General features: G+C 38.8%; 1 protein-coding gene across 3 annotated transcripts in view; it reads right to left on the reverse strand.

The window, feature by feature from the left end:
* Positions 1-18960, reverse strand: part of CTNNAL1 (catenin alpha like 1) — a 62733-nt gene that overhangs the window by 11685 nt on the left and 32088 nt on the right. For all 3 annotated transcript variants that reach the window (XM_049830110.1, XM_049830109.1, XM_049830112.1), the window contains exons 5-11: positions 17697-17786; positions 17215-17385; positions 15987-16187; positions 13004-13090; positions 9277-9435; positions 7544-7636; positions 7083-7233 (exon numbers count right to left, since the gene is read on the reverse strand). In XM_049830110.1, coding sequence (XP_049686067.1) covers positions 7083-7233; positions 7544-7636; positions 9277-9435; positions 13004-13090; positions 15987-16187; positions 17215-17385; positions 17697-17786 — 952 coding nt within the window. The remainder of the gene's footprint in view (positions 1-7082; positions 7234-7543; positions 7637-9276; positions 9436-13003; positions 13091-15986; positions 16188-17214; positions 17386-17696; positions 17787-18960) is intronic.

The following is an 18960-nucleotide window of genomic DNA, read 5'->3' on the forward strand; positions in this document are numbered from 1 at the left end:
TCATAAATCACTCTCTCACTTCTGACCAAGTTACAAGGGAGCAATCTGGGGATTATTCACATTCTTCTCCAGCATGGTGAAACCAAAAAGTTGGGGGGGGGGGGGGGGGGAAGAGAGAGATTGGCTGACATCCAGCAGATCGGATCAATGAGAGGCACTTTCGTTAGGTGATCCATCTCAAAGTGCAAGAGCTTCCCAGTTAAATCTCTAACCTAAACTAGCAGTTCTGAGAACAAACTGATCCCTCGGCAGCTGAACCAGCTCCCCCCCCCCGGGGCCCCCACCCCTTCCAGTACCAACCCTGTGCAGAACAGCCCCCCGCCCCATCACCCTAAAACCTGTGTCCTGGGCTCAGCTGGGATGGAGTTAATTTGGCCAGGGAGCTGGGAGCCGGGACAACTGACTTCAACTAGCCAAGGAGCGAGAGATGGGGTGGTGAGCAGTTGCACTGTGCATCACTCCTTTTTGTACATTCTTTTATTAGTACTATTGTTGTTGTAACTTCTCTCCTCGTGTTGTGCCAGCAACCTGTCCTTATCTCAACCCACGAGGTTCCATTCCCCCCCGCCTCTTTCTTTCTCTTTTCTGATTCCCTTCCCCATCCCGCCAGAAGGGCCGCCTGGTGCTTTGTTACTGGCTGGGCTGAAACCAAGACAGTCCTTCTGGGCACACAACATGGGGCACGAAGGGTTGAAATAACGACAGATTTGGCCAGAGTGTGTTAAAACAGACTTGTTATACGCATTTCTTATATTAGTTAAATAGTTGCTGGTCACGTTGGCTCACTTGTTCACATGGTTGCGTTGCGTAAGTTCTTACATGCTCTATGTATTCCCTGTGGTGATGTTTATCACCTCTGGGAGAGGGATCTGGATTATCATTTTGCTATACTGGGTAATGTCGATTTTTGAAATGATTACATCACTGGTCATGAGCTGGTATTGTATGCAACGCTGATATCATTCCTATACCTTGGGCGCCTTCTATCTGAATTTATTGGTAATGGCACCCATTCTATGGGGAAGTCAGGGGGGATACTTCCTCCAGTTCGCTCACCTCCCCTTCCTGCTCCGGGGTAATTACAACAGCTTTCGAGAATTCTGATTATCCTTGGGATGTGCAAGCCAGCATGCTGTTACCACTATGTCTCCTGAATGTGTTTCAGGTCTTGTTTAGGACTACAAAAAGTTTTTTTAAGAATACAACCCAGAGATCTGCCCCAAGGCTGGCTATTCATGGGTGGCACAGCATGTGGGAGAATATGGGCAGGTATCTAGAGAACTTCTCATCTCCAGTAGCTTGGAACTTCACTCCCAAACAACTACAGGACCCTGATAAAGTGGTAGAATATTTGAAAGAAAAATGCTGTGGCTATTCCAGGGAGACACAACTTACCACGCTGTGCTGGGCACTGGCCAGTATCTACCAAACACTGCTCAATATGATGCAGCACCCTCAAAGGGGAAAGGATGGAAAACAGACTTACAGGCACCGTGGCTACTCAAACCCCAGCAACAGGCACTGTGGCTGAACCAGAGAACCAACCTGTGCCAGTATCAGTCGCCCTATACAGAAGAAGAAATACACAAAGAAATCAGTTTGCTTAGTGAGGATGAGGGTGAACCACGGTCATCAGGAGAACAGGAGGAAAAGACAGAACCTGAAATAATCACCCAATCTCTATCCCCGAGTTGCACGATATGCAAAAAGATTTTGGCAGCCATTCAGGTGAGCACATTGTTACCTGACCACTCCGATGCTGAGATAATGGGGCCAGTAGTTTGGAATTAGAGGGTAGGGAAGCCAAGCAGCTGGGTTCCCTGCCTACGGAAGGGGACAATGACAAGGCAATTGGGAGAAAGACACAAGTCCTCAGCCTCTGGAGGCGACTTCCGTCAGGTGTGAAGGAAAGAGACCCCATCAAGGAAGAACATCAAAACAACCTGCAGGTGGATCAGGTGAACCTGGACTGGCAACATAACGGTGAGCTATTTATAGCTCGGTGGGCCCATAACAGGTCATCAGGGAAGAAATGCAACATATAGATGTGCTTGTGATAGAGAGGTGGACTTAACCATGGACACTATTGCGCAGGTTATACATGAATGTGAAATGTGCTGCAATTAAGCAAGCCAAGAGGATAAAGCCCCTGTGGTACAGAAGGCGATGGCTGAAGTATAAACGGAAGCCTGGCAGATTGACTATATCACGCTCCCACAAACCCCCCAAGACAAGCGCCGTGTGCTTACAACGGTGCCAACAACCACCGGATGGCTGGAAACATAACCCGTGCCCCATGCCACTGCCAGGAACACTATCCAGGGCCTTGAAAAACAAGTTTTATGGCAACATGGCACCCCAGAAAAGAACTGAGTCAGACAACAGGACTCATTTCCGAAACAACCTCATAGACACCTGGGCCAAAAAGCATGGCATTGAGTGGGTATATCACATCCCCTACCATGCACCAGCCTCTGGAAAAACCGGACAATGCAAGGGACTGTTAAAGACTACACTGAGAGCAATGAGGGATGGCGCTTTCAAACACTGGGATACACACTTAGCAAAAGCCACCTCATCAGTTAATACTAGACAATCTGCCAATCAGGCTGGCCCTGCCCAACCAAGACTTCCACATACTGTAGGAGGAGATAAAGTCCACGTGCTGGACACGAAGAGTATGATAGGGAAGACAGTCTGGGTTAGTCCTGCCTCGGGCAAAGACAAACCCACCTGCAGGATTGCTTTTGCTCAAGGACCTGAGTGCACTTGGTGGGTGATGCAGAAGGATGGGGAAGTTCGATGTGTACCTCAAGGAGATTTGATTTTGGGAGAGAATAGCCAGTGAATTAGACTGGGTGATGTTATTTGCTAAATAACCCTGCCACTTTACATCTATAGTGGCTATATGCCATATCAATGGTATTACCTTAAGAATTACCCAAATGACTGAAGGATGGACTTTGAAACTGAGCAAAGCACAGCAGTGATGGAACTTGAACTGGCGCCCAGCAATTTCCTCAAGATCAACATCTTCAACCCGCACACCACGGGCATGGGTTGCACCAAACACACCGGGTGCAAGCTCCGGAGGCAGCAGGCAACAATCCAACACCATACACCATCTCTCCTACCCCGAAGGGCTATTATGACAGACAGAGCCCCAAAGTCATGGATTAAATAAAATCGATGGACACAGTAGAAGGATGGACCATAGACTAGGGGAATGGTATTCATGTGGGTGGGTGTACATATATATCTCTCTCAAAGACAGGGAAAGTGGTAGTGATTAATTGTAAAGTGTAGGATCTGGCCATGATGTAGATGGTATAGAATAAGGGGTGGATAATGTCCTGGGTTCGGTTGGGATAGAGTTAATTTTCACAGGAAGCTGGGAGGGGGCACAGCCAGGACAGCTGACCTCAACTAGCCAAGGGGCTATTCCATACCATATGACATCATGCTCAGTATATAACTGGGGAGTGGGCTGGGGGGTGGTCTCTCGCTTGCTCTCTGGGGGGGAAGTGGTGGAGCATCAGATTCTGGGGTGGTGAGCAGTTGCACTGTGCATCACTTGTTTTGTATGTTCTTTTATTAGTACTATTGTTGTCATTGTAACTTCTTGTTGCAGTAAACTGTCCTTATCTCACCCACGAGGTTCCATTTTTTTATTATTTTTTTTTTTCTCCCCTTTCTCCTTTCTGATTCTCCTCCCCATCCCACTGGAGGGGGCAGGGAAGAGTGAACAAGCAGCCTCATGATGGTTTCATTGATGGCTGAGCTTAAACCATGACAAAGTGTTTTAGGATTAAGCAAAAGGCGGCAAACACTACCTCACTGTACAGTTTGGCACAGCACAGGAACATTTTCAAAATACACGGGAGGGTCACTGAACTGTGGTGTGCTCATCAACCTCCCCCATCTCTACGTGCATGTGCACCCCCCTCCCCAAGCCAAGCCCATTTCAATTTAGGCATGATCTGGTGTGATTACATTAAAATTGAGTAAAATATTGCTTCACTTGCAAGCTAAATCTGGCTCTCTATCTGTGTGAGTTTTGGCCTCAGTATGAGAAATACTTAATTCGCTGATATGAAAGAAACACTGGATACGGAGTTACGCAATTGCTCATAAAAATAAAGACATGAGTATAAACAATGTGAATCTACTGTAATCAGAAAAATGCTTCTTTTATTTGATGTGTCCAGCACATTTAGTCACCATTCAATTTTTGCCTCTTGAGCTGTATTCTGAACTCGCTAACAAAGCCAAACATTTAAATCTGTAGTACAAAAATACAAGTTTTTAAACCAAGGAGAAAAAAAAATATATATACCTTCTTACTGTAATTCTGTCTTGTTACACACAATCACAATTCTACTAGGAATAAAGCACTTGTTACATTTTAGTCTGTAAAATAAAGACACTTTTACCAGTCTCAACATTAAGACAAGTATTATGAGTTACAAGAAGAATAAAATCTTGTAAAATACTGTGAAACTTCATTGTGTTTGGAGGCAAAAGTTTTGTGAATGCTACTCTTCTAATCTCTTAACAAACAAATATTTTAGTTTAATTTATTTATTGGGTCATCAGTCATGTTTTCTAGGAGAAAATAATGTTGAAAGTGGCAAGGTAACTTTAGGGTATTTTCTGGAAGCAAAAAGGTGTGGGTATTTGGGTGAAATTTCTTTCCTTTCTTTTTTTTTTTTTGACAAGAGTCACTCTGAAGTCCAACAAGAGAAACAAGCGAACAAAAAAAAGATCAGCCTGCAATACAGAGGAAAACTTTGTAGAAGACGGGTGGATATAGGAGACCAGATTATTTCTAAGGAGATAACTGACAGTTAATACAAAACAATCCAGATTCAGAGAGAAGTCCCTTACTGGGCCGGGCCATAAGACAAGGAAAACAAAGGCATGATTTCTTAAGCATCATTTTAGCAAGACAAGACCTAACACACCTGAGGCCATATAAAGAACAGAAGCTATGCTTACTATCTTGCCAATGGTGGTATCGGAACACTTTATGCTGAAAGAGAGACTGAGACATTAACAAGAACAGATTCATCTGGCTATGCCAAACAGGAGAAGACGGTCGTCACTGCACCCAGGCCCACACACGCTATAGCCTCCAACATGCTCAGCTACACCTACCCATTCTCTTCTCTCTCCCTCAAGCAATGACATTGGGTTGCCTTGTGAAATAATGCTTTAAAGAAACTGAAAAATACCATTTGCAGAAAATGGCTGTTACCTGCTATCAACAGCCACAAGAGGAAAAAGTTACTAACTACAGGAGAGGCTGGGAATCTGCTGCAACACTTCAAGAACTATTTGTTTGGAGAGCCAAGTATATGCTTTGCTGTGGCTGCATGATTCTCATCCTATTATTTTTAAATACAGTAATACATATATATGTATACACACATGCACACACATATATAAATATATAAAATTCAACCCTGCTAGACCATTGTATGAATATGAAAAAAATCAGATACTGCATGATCAGCCCTGCAAATTCCAAATATTTTGTAACACATTCATGTTAGAGTAATACCATATTTTAAGTTGCACTATATAAAATTTAATACTATGTTTAAAGAAAGTCAGTATGTCCTTGGCTCCCCAAACAAAGAAAAAAAAAACCACTGAAAGTTAAAAGGCCCATAAACAGGATCTCTGATTGCTACACACCTTTACATGGCATTCCAAACCAAGGTGGAAGAACAAGTAGGATAACAATCATTTATTTCTCAAACGCCTCAAATTCCCAATAACTTGCGCTACACACAATTACTGTAAACCCACTCAGAATTTCAATATATGCTTTCCCTTTACAAGTCTTCAGGCTCACTCACACATTCACCTAGCAACCAGCAGCAACAATTTAAGATATTACGGCCCTGTAGTTGGTTGTTTACTGTCCTCACAACAAAGCTGGCAGAAAAGAACTGTTCACAGAAAAACCTGATCAAGTACAGGAAGTTAAACTGACAAAATAAACTCTAAAAATGAAAAAAGGTCTCACGCTAATAGCAAGATGAAATATTGTATCATTGATAAAGTGTCATCTAACCTGAATAAGGGTTTACTTTTTCTGTATCTTAGATACAAAAAAATGAAGTCCCTGTATTTAACTAAATCTAAACTTCTAAACCTGAGTGATTTTCTTAAAAATACAAGACATTCTTTATTATTATATAATACATTCTATCTGTATGCAATTATACCTGAAAGACTGAAACAAACACATAGCCGCAAGAAGTATGACAGGCTACACTAAAGACGTAATTTGAAAAAAAATTGTCAGACAAAAATGAAAAACAAAATGGCTTCCATTTTAAAGGTAAATTACCCTATGCTAAAAGTAAACACAGAATTTTTTCTTAAGATTCCAAGGTTTTCTTCTACATGTTGTACAAATACCAATAAACTTACCAACCAGAGAAAATATCCCAAGTTTGTGCAGAGTCGTCAGAGATTCCATCCAGGAGAAAGGACAGCAGTTTAAAAATCAAATAACTACATTCACTACATTATGAAGTGAATACAAGGCAAGCTGACAGTATAGAATATATATATATGTATATATATTTTCCAGAAATACAGGAAATTAATTAAACATGTCACACAATTCAAGTTATATGTTGATTGTCATGAACTGATAGGTCCTAGACAAACCAAAAGGTGGGACGAAAGCCCTGCACCCCTAATATTTGGACACTGCTGCCAAAGAGCTGTGTCAAATACTTCTGTGTCCTTTGAACAGTTCCATTTGATTTTGCTGGAACTAATCACAGTGCAGAAAGTTAAAACACACCTAATTTTACACATCAGGCCTTTACATTTTTGGCTGGTTTTCTTCGAAAAAAATCCAATAAGCACTCTTAATTTGACACCTATACAAAAACAATGTATTTGTATATTGCCACCTAGATTCCACATTGCCATATGGGATGTGGGACTATTTATTGCGGCCTTCTCTTAAGAAAACAGTATTTCCTAAATCGCACTTAAAATTCTTAGACTACATGTTTTGAAAACTGCATTTTTTTATTTCTACATAGCACTCTTACCTCTTCTTCCTTCAAACACATCATTGATTTCTCTTAACAACATAGACATGTCACTCAGTTGAGACTCCCAGGCCTCACAGAACACATCAAGATTTTCTTTTGCAATCTTGCTAGATGGATGTAATGCCAGTGTTTCTGCAGCAGAAATTATCTGGACAGAGAACAAAGTATTTGCTACTGAAAGTCCTAGCACATAGTGTTGCACATAAATTTACAAATGCCTTCACAGCCAATAACACAAAATTAAACTGCTACTATTATGTCTTTTCAGTGTATTCATCTGACATTTGCAGGCTTGATGATCTTCCTTGTGCCCTCTTTTAGCTACCACCCAACATTAAAGTGTAACTCTTTCTTAGACTGCTTTGAACAGTTTCAACATTAGGTCTCCAAAAAATTTATACCAGTAATTTTTATTGATTTATGCCCAGTAGAAGTGGCCAGATAAAAGCTAAACATACCTGTGGGCCAGTGACCTGAAACGTATCTTCTGCATGTATGCAAGTAATCTCGAGGGGCTCTGTTCCAGAAACATGCCTCAATAAGCGACACATCTAAATATTTTTTATAAATTTAAAGAGAAGATAATGGTAAAAAATATGCTTTATTTAATAGTGAAAAACGGTGCACGTGCACAAACACACACACACACAAAGTTATTTATAGTCCTTTCAGAAACTTATTGGGGACCACACAACTGGGTGTTTCTCAGGGAGCATTTACAATAAAAAACAGGGCTAAATCCTGATTTGGAAGATGTAGAGAGAAAGAAAGAGTCTTAAAAAAATAAATAAAAATAAAACAACAACAATTTCACATACTTATGACTGAATAAACCTGAAAGTAATCAGACACCTACAGAACTTGGAAAAATTGTACCATAAATGACTTCACCAAAACAGGCTTACTTGGCAATTAGCAACCATGTGGAAAATTTAGGCTTTCATCATCCAGGGGACTGAATTATCTTTGAGCATCAAATTAATTTAGGGAAAAAATACCACTTCCTTTTGCATTAAGCAAAATGTAGTAATCTTTTCTTTTTTCTTTTTTTTTTTTTTTTAAATTAATATTAAGAGTGCACTTTGGGTTGAGAAGAAACATTGAGTTTTCAGATCAAAAGGAGAATTTAAAAGACAGAGACAGCACTTATGAAACTAAATGCACTGTCCATCATCAGAAATGCTATAAGGCCCTCACATACAAACACTATTTAACCTCATGGTTATGCTGGGGGGGGGGGGGGGGAGGGGGATAAAAAAAATCAGCGTCTCACTGGAACACTAATTAGTCACAGAAAAAGGGAACATCAAAGCTGGAGTTAAAAATCCACAGCATTGATTTGCCAGTCCCAGAAGTTTAAGGGTGTTGCTTCTGCATATTCATACTTCTGGAATGAATCCTCAAGCCCCATATGATATCAGAATTTTTAATTACTGAGTAGTAGATGCCATGCAAGTATAGCTGCTAGCATCACCATATTCCAGATCAAAATGATATATCTTTGTATGTCTCCTACTGGTACAGTTACTTCTTCTCGTCTGTCAGACGAGAGCGCAACAAGGTATACGTGGCAGGCATCCTCTCCACAGGCACTCCTAAGAGCCATGATCTCTCTGTAGTCTTGGAAGTTCTATTTGTTCACATGTGTGAATACTACAATACGAAACCATGAATGTATTAGTACATGAAACATATGTGCTGCTTTTCACAAAGGAGAAAAGCTTTTCAGTGGCCTGACAAAAACTACACAAGATCTTCAAAACAGTCCAGTTCACTGCATTAAAAAACCTTAACCTTACCTTCCCAGCATTCTTAGAATGTCTTTGGAGTCAGCTGTTGCTAGAAGCCTACTGCTTGAAAGAAAAAGGCTATCATCTCTACTTGGATCTAGAAACCTATTTTTTAATGATTATTTTAGCCCACATATATATATATACACACACACAGACTGAGTCTAGATCCAGGAGGAGAATTGGGTACAACTGTACATCCCTTCTATAACAACTGTATGCAACAGTGACACCTCTGGCTCAGACACTACCAAGAACAATACAAAATTCAACAGTATACTAGGAAAATAAAATAAAAACTACAAAAACACAGACCAAAGCCTTCCTAAAGAACAGATTAAGACAAATCTGGCCATTCATTTTCTAAGTGCCTTACAAAATTAAACCAGTCTTGAACTCACCTCAACAAGTTGTTCTTTCTGCTCTGATAGCTTGCAAGTATATTCTGCTACAGCTTCAAGATTTCCTTCTACTCCTGTGATTTTTAATGCTTTGAGAACCATATGATCCATATGGTATTTTAGCAGATCTGCTGCCAAAGATGTTGCTGCACTGTGGACCTTGAGTAGCATTAAAAGAAGAGAGAGAGATAAACCTTGGAAGGAAAAAAAATTCATCCAGTACCAAGTCGAATAAACTTAAGAGATTGATTTTTCCAAGAAGCAAAAAATTTACTGCCATGAAAGCTCATATACAGCCTGCATATTATCTGGGGCTTTAATTCTTCAATTACTATTCAAAGTACAAGATAAAATCCACTGCACTCCAAAAAAACCCTCCAAAAACAAACCAACCAACCAACTCACCCAAAAAACAAAACCCCACAACCAAATATGGAGAGAAACAAAAGAGCAGCTGGGTAAAATGAGGACATGAAGTTATCACACTGCTGTTTTCTGATAATGTTACAGCTGGGAAAAAAAAACAGGTGCATGAATTCATGAGGCACCAAGTTCAGCATAAGCATGGCACAATGGCAGCTTCTCATGAAGAACACACATTAAACTGTGTGAATCAGACCAAAGCCACACAGCACCTGAGTTAATAATATATTAGAAATTAAGTTCCTATGAATACATTTAATTCTTAGTGATGCAAAGAAAAACTTGAATATAATCAGCTTGTGACACAGCCTTAGAAAAGCACAAAGCATCTTTTCTGCAAGGAGACTGAAGCCAGAGATGGGTCTTGAGGAAGCCTCAAACACTCTCCCTATACTCCCAACAAGCAAGGAGCTCCCCCTTAAAACACATCCCTAAATCCAGATACACTTTCAAACCTATGGATCTGCTGAAATTGTGCTGTGAAGGATTCTGCCTGAGAACAGCTATCAGCAGCAGCTGCTGCTAGTTCCCAGTGACTAGTCATAGCAGGTTTACCTATGCCCTCTAATCAGCCCCATTTTAAAAACATAGGGAAAACCAAAATAGCAACCTCTTCAGAAACAGCAGAGCATTCTTATGCTCATAGGACTATTGTAAGTCTTGTAATATTACACTCACTTTGCTGGACTGCACTGAATATACAACAAACTTGGCTGTTCAAGAAGAAAGTTATTTTTCAAGTTCTTATGAATGCAATGAGCTTGAAATTGTGACATTGGTGGGCCTTGACTCTGTAGAGATAAAAATGTTTACTAGAATGGTATGTTGGGATTTTTTACTCCACTGGCCTCTACCTATTTTTACTCTCTTCCCCTGGCAGTAGTTCCTGTGCAGTCCAGAGTTAAGGGGCTTGGGTTTGGGGTTTTTTTTTTGTTTTTTAATTTCATGCCAGAAACCTGAATTGTTGCCTCAAAACCTGCTGCGACTGTTTTTTTGAAAAAAGAACAAAAAACTTTGACAACCTGTTATAAACTATTTATATAGTGTTGCTCGCATGCCATTAAAAATTAGCACAAACCACTAATCTCAGAAATGAAGTCAGCTCTGGAGAAAGGACATCTGCAAGGCTTGCAATGTTAGAGTAGGAACTGGCAATTCTCATTTATATATATAGGCTACAGAGAGATTACCTTTTCATTAGAGATTCTTTTCATCCTAATCCAAAAACGAAATTTACTTCTACTTAATGCTGCCTCTGATTGTTAGCAGGAAAATCATCTCTAGGAAGGAACATACCTTTTATTTCTTCCATAAAGTGACAGAGATGGGAAATAACTACTTTTAACAAGGCTGTCTTGTGTTCTCAGCCACCCAGGCTCTCAAAACCATTTTGATTAGTCATGATACTTAAATTTCACCAGCAGAGATCCTGGCTGCTGACTGATACACTGCAGCACCGAGAGTCTGACTGACAGGACAGTCCTCCTCAGCCACATACAGAAGCATGGCTACTATGGGATCAACCCAGTCACTACACAGAGAACAAGGAAAATGACATAGTACTCTAAATTTACTTCTACAAGTAGCATGAATCCTGTGCATTTTAAAAATCTCTTACTAAGCAAGCTTTCATACTCTACAGGTCACCAAATCAAGTCATACAGAACTTAGGATTTGTTAGTTTAGAAATCCACACCCAGTCACATTTGCTCCGCAATTTCTAAAACAGTGTGCTATGTTTTCACCTGCATTGCTTTTCATATGGAGCTACATCACAGGGCATAGGTAACCCACTATTTTGTATTTTATGCCACCTCTGTTAGCTGGTTTACAGAAGGTAATTTTCTATTACTGTCACCTGACAATTTTTTAACGTAAATGTGGTAAATGTGTAGTCTTTGTTGCATGACATTTTCATAAATAGAAACCTGTGGGTAGGACAATATGGTAATATTTACATTTATGGAGCTGCAAGAAAATACAAGATATTAATGCCTTCTGCCACATACTATATTCCAGCCACCTTTGGCTTTATGATCCATGCAATTACATAGTCGCATACTATTTTGACTGGGAACCCTTCCACCTCATTCAGCACACAGGAACGATGTTACTCAAAAGGACGATCTTACAGTTAAAGGAGCTGAACGTCACTCCAGAAAAGCTCTGCTACTGACTTCCTACATAATGGTGACCAAAAAAAAAAAGACTATTAAGAAAAGTGCACAAATTATGTATCCTCCATTTTCTGGGAGCCCAACACACTGCCTGACAGCAGAAGCACAAAGCACTTAACTGCAACTGAAATAGATTCAAAGCACTGTTCAAATCTTCAGGACAGCTGCAGGAATTATAATCCAGAAGCCAAAATTTCTCATTTTGCCTCTATTAAACAATACGCAGCGTGATTTTTTGAGCAGTTGAGGTTTTCCAGTCACAGCAGCTGAGAGCTCAGTCTAAGCAAGTCCACCATACTTCTCTAACATCTTTGCACTGCTCTGTAGCCTAGTATTGAAACCCTCACTGTCCTTAGTCTTCATTTCTCCATCTGTTTCAAGGAACAATAATATGAAGCAGTTGAAAAGATACCCAAATGCTTTGCAAATATTTTGGAAGCTGCCAGAAACCAGTAATTCTGTATTTGGCTCAAATCTGTGCAACAGACAAGGCAGCTATGCTACCCATTAGGGGAGACATAGGGGTGGCAGGGAAGGACCCTGATCAGCAAGTGCATCCCAGGTACCAAATGAGGCAGCTATCTCACATGTGTAAGCTGACACCCAGCATGCTTGCATTTAGGGAAAAAATTATTTACAACAGGCACATACGCAGCTGCCAACTGTCTAGAAAAATACCCGAGTACAAGGCACTGTCAAAACACATTTCTGCTATAGAAATCAATAGAACAGGTTAAGTATAAACAAACAGCAAATGTAATTACTCATTTAAGCACACACTACAAGAAAAAGTATTTAAAACAGTGATGCATGCATCTCCAAGGAAAGTTTAGCCTTTACATCTGAAGTAATGATTATATACATAGTACTTATTTCCAAACGCTTCTCTTTTTTTATTGCTGTCAGAGTTAGCAAAGAGCGTATGTATCCAACAGATTTCTCATCAGTTCTAAGTAAGGACACAGAAGACAACTGCATGCTAGGTCCCTGATATAATTCTGATTTAGCTACTCTTGTCTATGAACAGATACTAGCCTTTTGGGGTACAGGATCCTATTTTACAACTTCACATACAAGTAAGAAATCCAAGCTTTTATTCAGTTTATGCTTGCTTAAACTAGACTTACCTCTCTTTTAAGTTCATTCATGCACTGGCATGTTTTTAAAATGGCTACTTCCAAGTCTTCCATGAGATCCTTTGTCTTCTGGTTTTGCTACAAGCCAAAGAAAGCAACCAACAAAACATTACACAAAAAAACCAGCAAATCCCAGGTTCACATCATGTGTCATTACTTCAAGTTGCTTTAGAAGACAGCTTTTTCTTTCTAGATGTAATGTTTTCATTTACACATCTTGTTTATACTCTACTTGAAAAATTCTTTTATAGAAAATTTATCACCAAATCAAATCTAAAAATAATAGTGATGCAAGCTAATTGACTGTTTCTGTTCAAGAGGAATTTATTTCTAAACCTCACTGAACTTTTTTTCAGGAAAAGGGTTTTCTTAAGCTTTACAACTTCCAAAAATCTTCTGTCTAAACATCCTGAAGTAGAGCAACAGTTTAAGGCATTTTTTATTTTTTTTTAAAAACACACTTTTAAAATAAAGTGGTACCTAAAGTGTTATACCAAATGTTCTATATTGAATTACAAAAAAGTTACTTAAAGCATCCTTTTAAGTCTTTAGATCATTGTCTAATTTAAACTAGTACAGTAGCTAACAACATGTTGTTGAGATAGCTTCAAGACAGAGTTCCCACTTCTGCAAATAGCACCTATGTATGGAACAACCCAAATGTCAAGAGACATACACTGCGAGAAGAGTTAAGTAGCAGTAATTTTGCATTGTCCTCCAAAACCTGCTGGAAACAGTTATCCTAGGTGAGACCGTTAACGTGGCCACAGCTGAGAAAAAATTAGCCCCTCAGAGTCTAAATTAACATAAACATACACACCCAAAATGTGTGTAGGTATAGACACACATACCCTCCATTTTATTTAAAGGAAAAAACCCCACCCAAGCCAATATGATAATTTTCTCAGGTATTCTTATCCATTCTAAGTCTCAAAGCTACCTGTCCCTCAAATCTAATGTTTTCCTTTATGTAACGTTTGTAGAAGTGTAACTTCACAAAATCACTTTTAACACAAGGAGCATAATGTTTTACACTCACTAGCATATCATTTTTATTTCTTTTACTTATTGAATGTGCACATTTTTGCTCCTTCTATATGCAACTTTTTAAAAAAAAAAAAAACGTAGGCCAAATAAGATTACAGGAAAACCTAAAACGGGACAGTAGCTTGCGATCTTATGAGCTTGAACAATCACAGGAAGGATTTCAGAAACATTTAAGATTCAATCAATAGCATTAGATTATCTGTTGTGCTCCAGGTAGTTTTCATTAACATACAATAAGACAAGACAGAACAGATCAGTGATATGAGTCTAATTTAGACTTGACCTAGGTTACAAGACACTTCTGTTTTAAAATACATTCTTCACTGAAGACTCAGTTACTCCACTTGCTAAAAGGAAGTATGGCAAGTGCAAAGGGAAATAATTGGGTGCTCTAAGAGCTCTACATATCCCTCAACTCATGTATCCCCAAGGGACGATAATTTTTTTTTTTTTTCAATCAACAATCCCGCTTGAACTGCATTAAGTCCCTCAGAAAATATCCACCCTCCAATAAAGCTGCTGAGCTGAAACTAAAAAGCCACCTCAGTGAGCTGATGCTATTTTATCTGCTTACTGCATCTTCAGCCACGGCTAGGCTGGGTTATTTATTAATGAAAATACTTAATGCATAAGCACACATGTGCACGCCCAAGTATTTTCACGGATCATATATATGCATAGCTCTGTACTAGGCTCTCATTTCTATCACTTGAAATATAGCATGTAAATTATTTAGAGGTGATCATTTTCCACCAGTAAGAGAGCTTAGAAATACCCAAGTGTACTGGTTTTGGCTAGGACAGCATTGATTTTCTTCATACTATCTGCTATGGTGCTGTTTTGGATTTGTGATAAAAAACAGTGTTGATAACACAGGTATGTGTTAGGTATTGCTGAGCAGTGCTTACACAGCCCTGCTTTCCAAGGCTAACCACCAACACCAAGCTAAACACGGTTTTAGTTTCTTATAGTTAGGGGATTCTATGCAATTAACATTCTGTATGTGTCTTCTCTGTAATAACACGTTTGTATTATCAGTAAGATTTATACGCTCTTCAAACAGCATTACTGCGTTAAGAACACCTGACTGCAGCATCTGATTCAAAGAGGAGAAAAGGAACAAAAATGCTCTCTCATTAAGTAATACACTCAGTTAAGTATCCTATACTAGTACACATCTGCCATATCTCAGAGGGTCGATAAGATTTCATGCTCTACGTTTCCCCAGGAACAAGACTGAAAAAGACAAGTCAGAATCAGAAACAGAAACTGCCTTTTCCATCTCTGCTTTTCCTCCTCCTTCTGCATATATCTTGTATGATCTTCAAGGAACAAGACAAACGACGGGGAAGGCTTAATGTGCTTATTCTCTAAAAAGGAAACCCACCATCATTTAAATCTTGTAAAAAGGAAAAAATTGCCTGTAAGTCTGAGTGTCTTTACTCTCTCCTCTCTCCCCGAGATCAAAAAAACCAGTCCAATTTTTAGAACTGCAATAGTTTCAACCTTATCAATAGTTTAAGTGTTTTCAATATTCTGTTGAAAACAAGGAACAGACACTGTGGTCACTGCCATGGGACAATTGAAGTCTCTGAACTACTCAACCGAAAGACCTAACTGTTTAAGGCTGTGCAATGGTACTTCCATTTGCCTTCTTGTTTCCGCTTACAGCTTCATTAAAATTAGTCTACTGCCACTAGTGGCCTAATTTAACCATCAAAGAATCCATGAAGTGATACCACTGGGGCAGGGGGAAGACAGAGCCTATTAAAGCTGCAGAAGCACAGAACAAACTCTGGCTTCCTTGATCAGCTCTCACTATGAGGAATAGACACAGTTCTTTCCTCCTAGACCAGAAGAAACACTGCATTAAAAATTTCTTGCCAAAGTAGAGGTGAAAAGATTTACTTTGCTAAAAAGCTCTTACAGCTTGCATCCACACTGAAACCAGCTGCTCTAGCTCCATTTTAGCCTGTTTAGACAGCTCCAAAATGTGTTCTCTGTGCTCATGACTGGTATAGGCAGAGTCTGTGAAGTCCTCCGTATGTTCCAGGATAACTTCCAGCATTGTCGAAAGGTTCTCTTTTGAGAGAAAATAAAGATTCTCACGAAGACCCTCCACCTTATTCTGAAAAAGAAGCATATCAGTTCCTTGAGAATTTATGTGGTTATACATTCATGACACAAATGCAGAAAGCAGATGCATCATTTTACTTTTTTTTTTCTCTTCAGTGCTTTCTTTTATTATTCACTTATTTTCAAAGTAATCCAACAATTTGCTTGTATCCAGAACTCTGGTTTAGGGTTTGGGATTTATTTATTTTTAATGTAGTACCATCAGCAAATTACTGGCCACTTATCAGAAGTAACAGTAAATACATTACTGTTCTACTGCCTACTGCTGTCAATAAAAAGTTAAGTGCAGCACGTTTCAGAAATTAATTGTGTATTCAGATTTTGTTTGATCTTTCCACATCCATATCATCTATTTGGAGTATTTTTCTAAAAATTTGCATGTAGCAAATTGAATACTTTGAGGCACTTTCAAAAATTTCAACCAAATTCTAAAGGGCCAGGGGGAGTAAATAAAAATAATAAGAAAATCAAAGTGATAGGCTCCAAAGAAAGAAGGCATGGTTGTTCATTAACTGTTCTTAACTGAATATGAAATTTTGAAAAGCCTTTATCAGGAAAAATCAACTGAGCTACAAGATATGATTTCAATTCATAACATTTCCTTTGAATGACAGTTTGCTCTTTTAAATGTTTGGATGAATATTTTTGTGTACAGTTTTAAAAATATTACCAATTACAAAGCAAGAATTCTTCAACAACTATTTTAGTGAAGTTCTCATCAGTATCTTGATACTTAAGTTTATTCAACATCAAGGCATCACCTCAACAAAACATTAGAGTTCTTAATTCATTCTGATTCAGGAAGAGATGGCAAGTAGCAGAAGGTGTATTTTGGCAATGACAATGAAATTATAATCACCTCTTGTCAGATTCTCTAACATTTTGGGAGTTCTTTAAGTTAACACTGCTGAAAAGATGCAGATGCACCATTTGGAATTTAAAATTCTTTTTTTTCTTCAAAATTGTAGTTTTGAGGCAATTCATTAGGCTGTAGAAAACAATGCTAGTTCTACTCTTACCTTGAATTCTTTGATGCCAGAATATATGCTGATGGGGACCATTTCATTTTCTCCATTTGGTCTAGAGTCAGTCACAATTTCTATTACCTGTTCCAAAGCTAATCTCATCCGATGAAAAACTCCGTCTTTGTTTATACGAGCAGATTCACAGTCTGGATGCCTCAGACAAGTCTTTTTAAAGAAAGCAAAGTAAGTATTATGAAAGGGTACACATGCAATAAAGCAAAATGAATGCTTCCTGCTCAGGCAAGTCTAAATAATGTGTTAGAATATGATAAATTCTTTCTGTTAAACTGCTATTGTGTTAAGTAGAAGTCATACCATTACTCAGAATATAAAGATTTTCCTGTACTCATTCTTTACTCTTACCCCCTTCTTTAGCATGAAGTTTAAAGTGGGGCTGAGAAAGAAGAGTCAGCTATTCTGCCAGATGCCATACTCTGATTTATCCAAGTTGTGCAAGAGCTCTCACACTTACTCACCTTTGAAGCAGTTAGGAGCATCATGGTGCACTTCTCAAGAACAGCCCTAGATGCTGCCATTCTAGCCTTTTTCTTCTCATCCTTCAAATCCTAAACACCAAAAGAAAAACTGACCTGAATATTACACAGTATCTAAAATGTTAACTGCTTGTGAGACTGGAAAAAGGAAACACTCTTGCAGATGGATGAATTGTGAGAAAACCTCTTTATGTCTGACAACTGCTATTTTCAGCCAAACTCATGATCTAGAACTTGCTTTTCAGACAGATTTTAATTTATGCATTTATTCTCAGCTCTATTCAATTCAGATTTCAAAGAAGGAAGATCTCATAGATACAGAGCATGTTATATAAACTGTCACCAATTTTGCTATCTTTATCACATAGTATTATTCATAAAACAGAAAAATGAGGGAAAAGAATGACTAACAAAAATATTTTCTTAAATGGGGGGAGTGTAAGGCAGGGACAGAGAACACCAGCTTTTCATTGTACTGCAGCGAAGGAAATGTAAAATAAATCACTTGTCTAGTTGAGTGTTATATTTACTACATACCAGTAATAAAGTTTTAACAGGCTAAAAGAGCAATTCATCTGAAGAAAGGCATTGAGTACAGAAACTTTTCAAGAACTCTCCAAGGAGAGGGATATACCTGCAAAACTGAATTATATCCCCAGAAAAGTCCTTCAAAAGGGAAGAATTTAGAGTCCAAATTGGGATGGGAGTAAGAGGGGGGGGAAGATGGCAAGACATGAATCCCTCAACATGTAAGACGGTCTAACAAGAGGAAGAATTTACACAGCTACAACCAAGATCTTCTCAATGCTCACAAAGATAGCTGAGCACTATTTCAGTGTTAAACAGCCAACTGAATGGGAGCAGCTGAAAAGAGAACAGTTTACAGGATGGAATTAATCCTAATTTACCCTAGATTACAAAAAAAACCCAAAAAACCACAAAACCCCCAGATAAATCACAGCAGCAGTCTGTTTTGACATTTTTATATATATATAAAAAAACCAACTTATTTAGCAACTACAGAAAATCTTTAGTATCAAAATCACCACATTTAAAAAACAAAAACAAAAAACCCCCAACCAGCTAATTTATGAAATTCTGACATTACATTCTGGTAAGTCTGACCACACTCAAGAGTTTCCAGCATACTTATTATAACTAAGGAAAAATACCTCAAGGTATGTTCTCTCCCAATAAAATTAACAATGTCACATAGCAGCCTACACACTGTAAAGTGAGCATATCA

This window comes from Accipiter gentilis, chromosome 27, assembly GCF_929443795.1.
Source record: "Accipiter gentilis chromosome 27, bAccGen1.1, whole genome shotgun sequence".
NCBI classification, from domain to species: Eukaryota; Metazoa; Chordata; class Aves; order Accipitriformes; family Accipitridae; genus Astur; species Astur gentilis.